The sequence below is a fragment of the Panthera pardus genome, unplaced genomic scaffold (assembly GCF_024362965.1).
Source record: "Panthera pardus isolate Hobbes unplaced genomic scaffold, ASM2436296v1 HiC_scaffold_4, whole genome shotgun sequence".
NCBI classification, from domain to species: domain Eukaryota; kingdom Metazoa; phylum Chordata; class Mammalia; order Carnivora; family Felidae; genus Panthera; species Panthera pardus.
In genome coordinates this window covers 16,831,876-16,843,888 of record NW_026526969.1, presented here as the reverse complement: position 1 = coordinate 16,843,888, position 12,013 = coordinate 16,831,876, and the positions used below count along the sequence as shown (strand labels likewise).

The window sequence follows — 12,013 nt, the reverse complement described above, 5'->3', positions numbered from 1 at the left end:
GGCTGGCTGGGGGAGGGGGGGTAGGGATTACAAGAGACCTTGAACTGCTGTCCCCACCCACCCCACAAGGACCCTCTCCTGGAGACCCTCCTCTCTCTGAGCCCCCCACCCTGTCCCAGCTGAGCCCGGATTCCCTCATTGACTTCCGCGCGCCATGGCCCCAGGGCGGGCATCTCCACGGCCCACCTCGCGCCCCCTCCTCCCGCAGGCGCAGGCCTCAGTTTCTCCCGTCGTAGGGGGAGATTCCTCCAGACTTCAGAACCCAGACCCCGTGTGCCCTGAGGGCTGACACCGCCGGGGCAACCCCCCCCCCCTCCCTCGCAACCACTGCGGGGGGGTTGCGCAGGGCGGGTCTTCCGGGGCGTGGGGGCGGATCTCGTGGGGAGGGGCGTGTCTTGCGAGGACGTGAGGGCGGGTCTTGCGGGGCGTGGGCGGCGAGGGGCGTGAGGCGGGTCTTGCGGGGCGTGGGGGCGGGGAGGGGTGGGGCGTGCGGACCGCGGGGCGGGGGGACGGGGGCGGCTCCCGCCCCCACCCGCCATCTGGCCTTCCCGCCGCCATGGCCGGCGTTCGCGCCGGTGCGCAGATGCCGCATCTGAGCAAGGTGGGTGCCGGTTGGGGGTCCCGCCGTACCCCCCCGATTTCCCGGAATCCGAGGCCGGGAGCCGAAGAGGGGTGGGCGTGGGTGCGCGCGAGCGTGGCCGCGGGTTTGGGGGCGACAGCGCTGTGTGAGGCGAGGCGGGGCGAGGCGGCGGAGACCTGGGCTGCGGGGGCGGGAGTCGCCTCTAGCCTCCGCCCCCGCCCCCGCTCCTCCGCCGCCCGCCGCGGCCTCAGATGCCACCGTCGTGCGTGCGCGTTAATCTTCTCTGAGCGCACTGATCCCGGGCTCTCGGCCCTTTCCGGGGAATCGGGATCTGGGGCGGGGCGGGGGAGGCGGGCCGGAACAGTCCCTCAAGGCCCCCCTTCGCCCAGATGGAGCGGGTGGTCGTGAGTATGCAGGACCCCGACCAGGGCGTGAAGATGCGGAGCCAGCGCCTGCTCATCACCGTCATTCCGCACATGGTGGCTGGTGAGGCGCCGCGGGGGCTGGGGTGGATGGAGGCCCTGCCCGAGCCTACCCCCACCCCGTGCCAATCTCTGCTGTGCAGGCAGCGACCTCGTGGAGTGGTTGATCCAGAAGTACTGCATCTCAGAGGAGGGTAAGGGGGTCAGCCCCTTGCTCATCCGGTGCCCCACCCCTGCCGCGCCTCCTGTCCCCTGCCCCCTGCCCCGGGGTCACTGTGCTGACGGCCTAGGCTGGGCTCACAGGTGTCAGGGCCGAGCCAAGTGTGCTGGGGAGGGAGAGCCCCGGGACTGGTTCTCCCAGGCTGAGCACTCACCACCCTGCCGCCCGCAGAGGCCCTGCACCTGGGCACTCTCCTGGTGCAGCACGGCTACCTGTACCCGCTGCGAGACCCCCGCTGTCTTGTGCTCCGGCCAGACGACACACCCTACAGATTTCAGGTCAGGTGCAACTGGGAGCAGGTGGAAAGCACAAACCCAGCAGCCCAGCTAGAGGGGAAGGGGTTGGAGTAGGGCGTGGTGATGTCACCACGGGTCTGGGTCCACTGCCCCTCCCCCAGGCCCTTGGGGAGTGGTCCCAACCCACACATGCCCTGTGATAGGAGGACCAGGATAAGGGGAGAGACCCTCAGTTTCTCTGAGGCCGCAGCAGGGGACCCATAAAGGGTATAGCACCTGTGGAGGATTCTGATGGTTTCCCTGAGAATCCTTAAACCCCCACCCAGGAAGAAGTCTGTGTGGGGCCCGAGGACAGGATTCTAGCATCTCAGTGTGTAACCTCAATCACGACGGACCTGTCCTGCCTGGCCTCCCTGGCCACGACAGTCCCCACACACAGTCTTTAGTACAGACTTGAGCAGGCCCCACCCCCACCCCTCACCAGGCAGTAGGGACTCAGGGAGCCCAGTCCAGGAGGCAGTGCTTGCAGGGGGCCCCAAGGGGTGAGTGGAGCTTGGTTCCAGGTGGGGAAGATGGCCAGTGGTGTGTGAGTCTCCAGGCTGTGGGCAGACAGGCAGATTCTGAGGCCGCCCAGTCTCTTCCCAAGGGGTCTGGGGAGGGGGACAACTCCTGGGGTGGGGAAGGTCCAGCAGGTCCCAGAAACACTGTCCTTGCACCATACCAGACGCCCTATTTCTGGATGAGCACGCTGTGGCCAGCTACTGAGCTGGACTATGGTGAGTGAGGAGGAGCAGGCTAACCTGGGACAGCTTCCTGCCTTTTGAAGTGATGTCGCAAGGGACGAGGGGCAGAGATTTCTCCTCTGCAGCCTGGCCCCCTGTCTTTCCAGCCATCTACCTGGCGAAGAAGAACATCCGAAAGCAGGGGGCCCTGATCGGCCATGAGAAGGTGGGACGCTCCCCTAGGCTGAGGCCAGCCAGTGGAACCCAAGCCCTGCTCTTGACCCCGGGGCCTCAGTTTGCCCTGGAGCACACACACAGCCCAGGCCCCAGGATGGTGTAGACACAAACATGGGATCCCTATATGTCTCAGTGGGGATGCGGGTGGTCCCTAACCCAGAGCTGGACAGGAGAGGGGTTGCCCAGGGTAGACCTCAACACTCTCCAGGAACACTATGGCCAGCTGCACAGGAAGATCAACCACGCATGGGACCTGGTGGTGATGCAAGCGAGAGAACAGCTTCGGTGAGACCCTGCCCCACCCATGACTCGTAGGCATCGAGTGGGAATTGCCTGGGAGGCCCAGCAGTACCAAGCCCTGGCTGTTTTCCCAGGCTCTGGCCTGAGGGTGGGGACAGGGCAGAAGAGGTGCTGTTGTGGGTACCCTGTCCCCCAACTCCACCTACCCTCCCTCCAGGGCAGCTAAGCAGCGCAGGAAGGGGGACAGGCTGGTCATGGCATGCCAGGAGCAGACGTACTGGCTGGTGAATAGGCCTCCGGTAATAACCTTGTGTGTGTGTGTGTGGGGGGGGGGAGGCAGTTCCTTGTATAGCAGCGGGATCTTGCCAGAAGGCAGTGTGTTTCCCTCAAATGCTCGCTGTGAACCTGCATTTTGAGCCTGTGATAAGGATGCGGCTTTCGGGATCCCAGCAGTAAGTTCTATTTCTGGGGCCCATCAGAACTGAGGCCCGGGCCTGAGTCTGCCTCCCATCCACACAGCCCAGGACAAACCAGCTTCTTTCTGGGTCTAGAGGAGGAGGCAAAGTGGAGTCAGGCTTAGTTATAGCTCTGAGGAACTGAGGTCACAGACCAAGAATTTTGGGGCGTGCTGGCCTGTAGCTAGGCTGTATCCAGAACCGCGGTCTGAGCAGGCGGTGTGCAGTCCTCTGCTGTGGAGAGATGAGGCTGACCGGCTATCTTGGTCTGTGGGGGCGGTCAGAGCCAGCACGAATGCGAGTTCTTGTGGGAAAAATCCATGGAAAAGAAAAATGAGAGCGATCCACAGGCCTATAACTCATCAAGTGTGTGTCTGGGGGGCGGGGGGGGTCTCTGGGAAATGGCTCCTCCTCTTCCACCTGAGCGCCAGGTGGGCAGGATAGGGAGGTGGAAAGGCAGAGCAGACGTGGCCCCGAGGCTGTGCACACGGGCTGAGGGCAGGGCAGCGGGGGCCTCCGGGCGAACGGGCATGAGGGCTCTGCCTGGTCCGAGGTGAGGAAGAGACCAGACGTGCAGATGCATTTGAGGATAGGGCAGCAAGATGTGGGGCGGGTGAGCATCTCGAGAAGGATGGTTAGGAGGGGGCTCCTGGCCAGCTGTGTTGGTGGAGCACATGACGCTTGATCTTGGGGTAGTGAGTTCGAGCCCCATGAGGCACAGAGCGTACTTAAAAAAAAAAAAAAAAAAGGATTCTCAGGTTTGTGGTTTGAGTAGTCAGGAGCAGGGAGGGGAGCTCAGCTGAGGTGAGGTAATCATGGGGGTGGGGATGGGTAGAGAGAGGGTTAGGGACTGGAGACTCAGGTTCTTAATTTTCTCTGACAGTTTCTAATGTCTTGTTTTTTGTTTTTTTTTTTAAATATTTTTTTTTTTATTTTTTTTTTATTTTTTTGGGACAGAGAGAGACAGAGCATGAACGGGGGAGGGGCAGAGAGAGAGGGAGACACAGAATCGGAAACAGGCTCCAGGCTCCGAGCCATCAGCCCAGAGCCCGACGCGGGGCTCGAACTCACAGACCGCGAGATCGTGACCTGGCTGAAGTCGGACGCTTAACCGACTGCGCCACCCAGGCGCCCCTAATGTCTTGTTTTTTGATTTATTTAAGAGAGAGAGAGAGAGAAAGACAGGGCACAAGTGGGGGAGGGGCAGGGAGAAGGAGACAGACACAGAATCTGAAGCAGGCTCCAGAGCCTGACGCGGGGCTCGAACTCACGAACAGTAAGATCGTGACCTCCGCTGAAGTCAGACGCTTCACCAACGGAGCCCCCCCCAGGTCCCCTGTAGTTTCCACTGAAGGAGGACGTGTGGGTGCAGGGCTTCTGTATATGGAGCTGGTGGGGGGCAGGAACACAAGACTAGGACGGGTCTCGCCAGCCCACTTGGGCTGCACCACTCACCTCATCTCAGCCTCCCCTCTGCAGCCAGGGGTCCCCAGCGTCCTGGAGCAGGGTCCAGAGCGCAGTTCCTGCACTGCCGGGCAAGCGCGGATGGTGAGGACCCCACACCATACCCCCAGACCACTCCCCACCCTGCACACATATCTCCCCCACCCCAACTTGGGGGCTGCTCATCCGTCCATCTGTTTTTTCAAATGGCACTTGACCCTGCCTGCTGTCATGCCCCACTGCCTGTACCCCTGCTCCCAGACCTCTGCTAACTCTCACCTCTTGCCTCCCACCTGCTGCACTGGGTGCAAGTAAGTGCGATGGGGCCCTGGGAAGAGTGGGAGCTCCTCCCCAGGCCGGGACAGCATCAGAACCCGGGGGAGTTGGAGGTGTGCCCTCGGTGGGGCCACAGGCCTGAGGGGTCTGGGCCGAGCCAGCCAACACCCTGCATGGACTCCAGTGGCCTCTGGAACCAGAGGGAACTGAGCCAGGACAGACGTGTCCGTACTTGGGGGCAGCCGAGCCGTCTGTTTCAGTTCCACAAAACGCAGAATATCCCACATCTAGTACCTTACAGATAAAACTTTTTCCTGACTTCGAAGTCCTAGTTCAAGATTGTGGGTTTGTAATTTTCTTGTTGTAAAGTCAGCCGAAGAGAGCCGAGGCGAAAATTGAAGATCTCGGGCATCCTGAGGGTTCGCGGGTGTTGGGAAGGGTCAGTCCATCCACCTGGCCCGGAAGATGTGACAGGCAGGTTCTGAGCTCAGAACAGGCTGAGATCACCCTGGAGCATAAGTTAGCGAGCCTGACTTCCTGAGTGGGATTCTGTTGCAGTATTTCTCATGTATCTGCTCTTGAAAAAAAAAAAAAAAAAAAAAAAAGACCTAAATACATTTGAAAATGTGAAATAGTGACAGTTGGGGAACTGCAAGGGCAGTTCTGAGGGCTCCGTGGAACATTCTGGAAACCTCTAGACTAGAGGCCCCCAGAAGCTTCTTGGAAAGCCAGACCCCTCCATTGAGGAGGGGGCTTCAAGGGGCAAGGCAGGGGGCCTGAGCCATTCTCTATCAGCCCAGGGATGGAGGCTTGAACTACGGTGGGTTTTCAGTCCCCACAGGGCCTGCCTTCTAATTGCAGCCCACCCGGCCCCTTCCAGACCAAGAATATAGATTTCTACAAGCGGGAGGTAGGTCTTAGCAGTGGGTGGGAGAGAGGGGCCTGGGCTGGCTGACCCCCAGGCCAGGCCCCACTTCATAGGCCTCACGTCCTAGATGGAGCTGTGCAGAAAAGCCCTGGGCAGGGCCCGGGTGAAGTCCTCTGTCTGCCTTGAGGCGTGAGTGGGCTGAAGGGCACCGGCTGGGGACCCCCGCCCAGAGCCCAGACTCTTCCTCGAGTGCCGTTGTCCCCACAGCCTGTCCCTGCACTGGCCCCTGGCACCGTCCCCCCACCCCCCAGGTACCTGAAGTTCAGCAGCCAACGTGAGCCGCATGATCCCATCATGTCAGGGTGCCTGCCTGGCAACCCCTGGGTCACAGACGATGACACCTACTGGACCGTGAACGCACCCAGGTAAGCCCGGGGGGGCAGGGGGCACTGCCCCCCACCTCCCTCCCCGCCGGGGCACTGCCCCCCCACCCCCCTGCTGCTGGCACATCTCCGTGCCCTGTCCCACCAGTGTGGCTGTGCCCACGAAGCTCCGCGTGGAGCGATGGGGCTTCAGCTTCCAGGAGCTCTTGGAAGACCCTGTGGGACGGGCGCATTTCATGGCCTTTCTCGGGACAGAGTTCAGCGGTGAGAAGCCCCCCGCCTTGCTCGAGGCCCCTGTGAGGGATGCTGCTGCCTAGGACCGTCCCCCGCCCCCCCTCCGCCCCGCCCCCGCCACGTTTCTGCCGGCATGACCACGGCTCACGTGGGCCTGACCCGGCGTGTGGACCCCTAGCTGAGAACCTGAGCTTCTGGGAGGCATGCGAGGAGCTGCGCCATGGAGGGCAGGCCCAGGTCCGCGCCATGGTGGACGCCGTGTACCAGTGAGTGCTGAGGGGCAGGTGCCCGGCTGGCCGCTAGGCCCGCGTGCGGAACCCGGACCCACAGGGCCTGTCTCCCGTCCGCCTTCTGCCGACACAGGCAGTTCCTGGCCCCTGGCGCTGCCCGGTGGGTCAACATCGACAGCCAGACGATGGAGCGGACCCTGGAGGGTCTGCACCAGCCCCACCGCTATGTGCTGGATGACGCCCAGCTGCACATCTACATGCTGATGAAGAAGGTGAGTGTGCAGGCCTGGAGGGCTCGGGGAGTGCCTGGCCCCGTGACAGCTGGGTCTGCACACCCACTTCCCACCGGGTGCTGGCATGCTTAGACCTGCAGCCCAGGCTCCACTTTCACAGAGGGGCAAACTGAGGCTCAGAAGGGCTGAGGGCTTGCCCAAGCCACGGGCCTAAGGAGAGGTCCAGTCGTGATTTTAGAAAGGGTTTTAATATGGGGCGCCTGGGTGGCTCAGTTGGATGGGCATCCGACTCTTGATTTCGACTCAGGTCCTGCTCCCAGGGTCATGGGATCAAGCCCCATGTCAGGCTCTGTGCTGGGCATGGAGCCTGCTCGAGATTCTCTCTGTTTCTCTCTCGCTCTCTGCCCCTCCCCCACTCATGCTCATGCTCTCTTCCTCAAAAGAAAAGTATTTTAACATGGAAAATCCGAAACGTGAACAAAAATGTAGTAAAATGAACCCCCACATACCTACTGCCTGGCTTCAAAAACAGTCAGCTCAGGGCCTATCCTGATTCATTGTCTATCCCTTCCCCCTGCCCCCCACCCCGTGACTTTAAAGCCATTTCCAGACTTCCTATCTGTAGGTACTTCAGGATCCTCTAAAAGACATGGACCCCCTCCCTCCCTTTCAACGTGACCCCAGACGCCAGTATCACATACTGAACACAGGATCACTCAGCGTCCTCAAAGAGCCAGTCGGGGTCAAAACTTCCTCGCTTGGCATCTGTGTTTAGTTCCCTGTTGTTGCTGTAAAAAAACGCCACAAACTTGGCTTAAAGCAACACGAATTTATTCTCTTAAAGTTTTGGAGGTCAGAAGTCTGACACAGGTCTCCTGGGGTAAAGTCGAGGTGTGGGTGGCACTGGTTCCTTCTGGAATCTCCAGGGGGAGAATCCCACGTCCTGCCTTTTCTAGCTTCTGCAGACGCCTGCCTTCCTTGGCACCTCCTCCTCCTGCATCTTTATGCCAGTAGTCTAGCATCTCTGACCTGTGTCTCTGGTCCTCCTGCAGCCCCCTCTTTGACTTCTAAGGGCCTGTGGTGACACTGAGCCCACCTGGACAATTGAGGACATCTCCCCACCTCAAGATCGTTGAGTTACTCACATCTGCAAAATCCCTTTGCCTTATAAGAGACACCATCACAGTTCCAGAGGTTAGGCTATGGACATCTCTGGCATCTTCCCCTCTGAATGCCACAGCCAAAAACACTCATCTGTTTTTTCAATTTGCTTGAATTTGGGTCCAAACGAAGTCCATATGTCAGAATGGGTTAATAAATCTCTTAAACCCCCTTTTATTTATTTATTTTTATCGTTTAAGTTTTTTTATCTTGAGAGCGCGTGAACAGGGGAGAAGCAGAGAGAGAGAGGGAGAGAGAGAATCCCAAGCAGGCTCCACACTCAGTGCAGAGACCACCTCGGGGCTTGAACCCACCAAGCCGTGAGATCGTGACCTGAGACAAAATCAAGAGTCGGATGCTCAACTGACTGAGCCACCCAGGTGCCCCTTAAACCTCTCTGTAAAGCAGAGGCTTCTTCTCTACCTTTTCTTCTTTTTTTGTTTTGTTTTAAAGAAACTGGAGGTCCTTTGTCCTGTGATTTCCCACAGTCTGGGTTTTACTAATGGCGCCCTCGTGGTGTCCCTGTGTGTTTCTGCAGATTGGTAGTTACGTTTAAGACTTGATTGGATTCATCTTCAGTTTTTTCGTGTATTTGGTTTTGCCAAGGGTCTTTACTTCAGAGATGGTGTTCAGTGTGTTCTCCCATCGGGAGGTATGTGGGGCCCGGGCGCCTCTCCTTTTGTGATGGGAGCAGCCTGTGGCTTCGGTGCAGGCAAGGAGCTGGCCCGTCCCTGCCTCTGTTTAAGGGGGGGGACACTGCTCTGAGACACCTCTTCTCGCCTGCTCTTTGTGGCACAGTCATCCAGGGAAGGCAGGATCAATGCTTGACCCCTTCTTTTAGTCACCAGTTTTCACGATAATGAATCGTACCCACGGTGTCTGCCAAGGGTGGTCAGTAAGTCTGAGATAGTTTTAACCCCGTTGTAGATCCACCTCTCACCAGATGACGGGTTTCGTTCCGCTCTGGTTCTTACCCTTAATTCCCGTGCAGAGGTCCAGCCTGCCAGCTGTTGGCTCCTGGGGCATTTGATGTGTTCTGAAATCCGTGCTGGCTTTCTTGCCTTCTGGCGTGGTGGCTTGTCCCAGGCTCCGCCTGTGCCAGAACTGGAGTCCGCCGTTTCCATGGGAAGCCCTGGCTCTTTTTCAAGGGTGTTTAGAAACCTTGACGCGCACGCTGATGTGTTCACTGTAACCTGAACTGTTTCCGGCCCTTTCAGTGAACAGAAGTAGGAATATCAGTGTTTTAAACAGGATATATCAGGAGTTCGTAGTGACACTCCCTTTTTTTATTATTAATTTTTAGTTTATTTGGGAGAGAGACACAGTACGAGTGGGGGAGGGGCAGGGAGAGCTAGAGAGGGAGACACAGAATCTGAAGCTGGCTCCAGGCGCTGAGCTGTCAGCACAGCATCTGATGTGGGGCTCAAACTTGCGAACCGTGAGATCATGACCTGAGCCTGAGTCGGACGCTTAACCAACTGAGCCATCCAGGCGCCTCTACTTCTTTTTTTTTTTTTTAAGGTGCATTTATTTATTTTTGACAGAGCGAGCACGTACCCGTGTGCGTGGGGGGGGGAGGGGCAGAGAGACTCCCAAGCAGGCTCCATGCTGTCCGCACGGAGCCTGACTTGGGCTCGAACTCACGAACCATGAGATCATGACCTGAACAGAGATCAAGAGTTAGATACCCCGCCTACTGATCCGCCCAGGCGCCTCGTGACACTGCTAATTCAGGTTCAGGGTTAGAGAATTTCCTTGACGTTGTTGACTTCCATCTCTTTCCTCACTAACCCACTGAAAATCTTGGTTCTCGACGATGCTAACATAATGACTCACTTGCTTTTTTCTCACATTTCACTCAGGAGTCTCAACAACACAGCATTACCATTTACCATGCAGTCACTGAAAATGGTTTACTTTTTCCTCGGCTTGGTCCTCTGCACACACCCTCCTGGGGACGCCCCCTCCAACAGCTATATGCCGTGTGGCCAGGGTGGTGTCACCGACTGGGTGCCTGGCTCACTTGTCCCACTTTACTTCCAGTGTTTGGGAATTGACTATTTGTTGTTTTATTTTATAATTATGTAAAGTGTCTACACAGTTTCAAAATCCAATCTACAAAGAAGGTACATTCAAGTAAATGTGGTTCTGTCCTAATCCTTCTGCTGTCTTCCCTTCTTCCCACTAAAATTAACTATTTGTAATTTATTTTTTTCTTTTAAAAATAATAAGCAGTTGGGTTCATAGATTTCTCTCCCTCTTTATTGTATACTATTGCAGTTTTGTAGTTTTTCTCGACCTTGCTTTTTATTTTGCTCTGTGTCCTCCCCCTCACTCTCGGGGTACACAGAGAACGGGGGGGGGGCACCACTTGGCATTTCCCGCGGTAGGTACCACGGTTCACTCCTAGCATGGGCACCCGGCCCCTGCCCAGCTTTTGTGGGTAAACTGGATAGGAGCCTAGGTCTCCCCGAGTCCGTCTGACTTGTTCTGGGGAGGTCTGGGGTGGTCGCCTCCAGCACTGTCCACTGGGGCGGGGTGGGGGGGACTTGGGGCTGGCGGAGGCCCCGGCAGTGGCAGGCTGGACCGGCAGGGGACGCCGGCTGGGCGCGGTCTCTTGCAGGACTCCTACCCGAGGTTCCTGAAGTCTGCCGCCTACAAAGACCTGCTGGCCGAAGCCGTGATTCCCCCAGAGGCCAAGAAACGGTGAGCTTGTCTGTGCCCGGAGCAGTGCAGACCCGCAGTGAGGCGGGCAGGACCTCACGGCTGCCCGGTGCTCAGGTCCCGTCTTGCCCACAGGGTGTTCCCGTTCATGCGGAAGCTGCCGCATTCAAGCCCCAGCCCCGCTCTGCTTCCTGCCGCCACCTCTGGGGAGCCCGCGGCTGCCGCCGGTGGCCCTGAGTGTGGTGAGGGGGGCGCCTGAGTGGGCACAAGCGCCACCCTCACCTCTTGCCCAGGGTCCTGGCCACTTTTGAGAGCCCTGGCACGGGCGTCCCCTCATGCCCAGAGGCCCCGGCCTTGCTGTGGGGCAAACAGACCTCTTGGGCTCCCCACCTTTTTCCTTGTCAAGCCCTCTCGACACCTCCCCACCTCCAGAACCATAAACTGCTGGCAGATACCAGGTGGGCCTCCGGCAGGTGGCGCTTGTCATAGGAGGAGATGCGGGCCGCCGGGTGGATTTCCCCGGGGTGCTCCGCCCAGTGTGACCCTGTGGGGACCCCACACCACGTCCCCGCCTCTGCTGGGGGCGCCTCAGCCTTCCAGTCGGCCTAGAGCCATCCTCCTGCGTCTCGCCTACACTGTGGCCGCCACCGTGCACGTCCCAGGCCTCATGCCCCAGGGGCGCCTCTGGCCGGTGTCCTGGAGGCTGTGGCTTCTCCAGCAGAGTTGCCCAGGGACGGCCCCCACGGCCCCACCCTGGTGACCCCTGGTGCCAGCTCCCGGCAGGGGCAGGTGGAGCCCTTGGGGGAGGAGGGGACGCCAGCCCCGGGCGAAGGACAGTTGGTCCTCTGGGAGCGCAGCTCTGTGGGGCCAGAGGGAGCGGCGCCCCCCTTCCTGCTCCCACCCACGCCCAACGCGGAAATAAAAGACGCGCAGCTCTCACTGAGCCCACTTTATTGTCCAAATCGTGGAGCGTGTGCTGTGAGGCCCACTGGTGGGGCGTGCACGTGGGGCGTGTCCGTGAGGGTGCCGGTTGGGCGTGTCGGAGAGGCGTACCCGGTGAGGCGTGTGCGTGGGGAGTGCACGTGGGGCGTGTCGGAGAGGCGTACCCGGTGAGGCGTGTGCGTGGGGAGTGCACGTGGGGCGTGTCGGAGAGGCGTACCCGGTGAGGCGTGTGCGTGGGGCGTGTCCGCGAGGGTGTCGGTGAGGTAAGTGGGGCGTGCACGTGAGGCATGTCCGCGAGGGTGTCGGCGGGGCGTGTCCGTGAGGCGTGTCCGTGAGGGTGCCGGTTAGGCGTGTCGGAGAGGCGTACCCGGTGAGGCGTGCGCGTGAGGCGTGTCCGTGAGGGTGCCGGTTGGGCGTGTCGGAGAGGCGAGGCGTACCCGGTGAGGCGTGTGCGTGGGGCGTGCACG

The 12,013-nt window shown here is 59.4% G+C and overlaps 1 protein-coding gene across 9 annotated transcripts in view; it reads left to right on the top strand.

The window, feature by feature from the left end:
- Window positions 1-495: 495 nt before the first annotated feature.
- RGS11 (regulator of G protein signaling 11) overlaps window positions 496-12,013 on the top strand; it is an 80,469-nt gene continuing 68,951 nt past the window's right edge. The window contains exons 1-17 of one of the 9 annotated variants that reach the window (XM_019437356.2): window positions 496-601; window positions 970-1,066; window positions 1,146-1,196; window positions 1,394-1,500; window positions 2,183-2,234; window positions 2,348-2,406; window positions 2,626-2,702; window positions 2,875-2,956; window positions 4,592-4,660; window positions 5,712-5,741; window positions 5,827-5,888; window positions 6,011-6,124; window positions 6,231-6,346; window positions 6,495-6,582; window positions 6,680-6,818; window positions 10,564-10,646; window positions 10,740-11,543. In XM_019437356.2, the coding sequence (XP_019292901.1) occupies window positions 557-601; window positions 970-1,066; window positions 1,146-1,196; window positions 1,394-1,500; window positions 2,183-2,234; window positions 2,348-2,406; window positions 2,626-2,702; window positions 2,875-2,956; window positions 4,592-4,660; window positions 5,712-5,741; window positions 5,827-5,888; window positions 6,011-6,124; window positions 6,231-6,346; window positions 6,495-6,582; window positions 6,680-6,818; window positions 10,564-10,646; window positions 10,740-10,863 (1,395 nt within the window). In that variant the 5' untranslated portion in view covers window positions 496-556 and the 3' untranslated portion in view covers window positions 10,864-11,543. The other 8 variants (XM_019437355.2, XR_008419178.1, XM_053894048.1 and 5 more) reach the window with 8 other exon arrangements.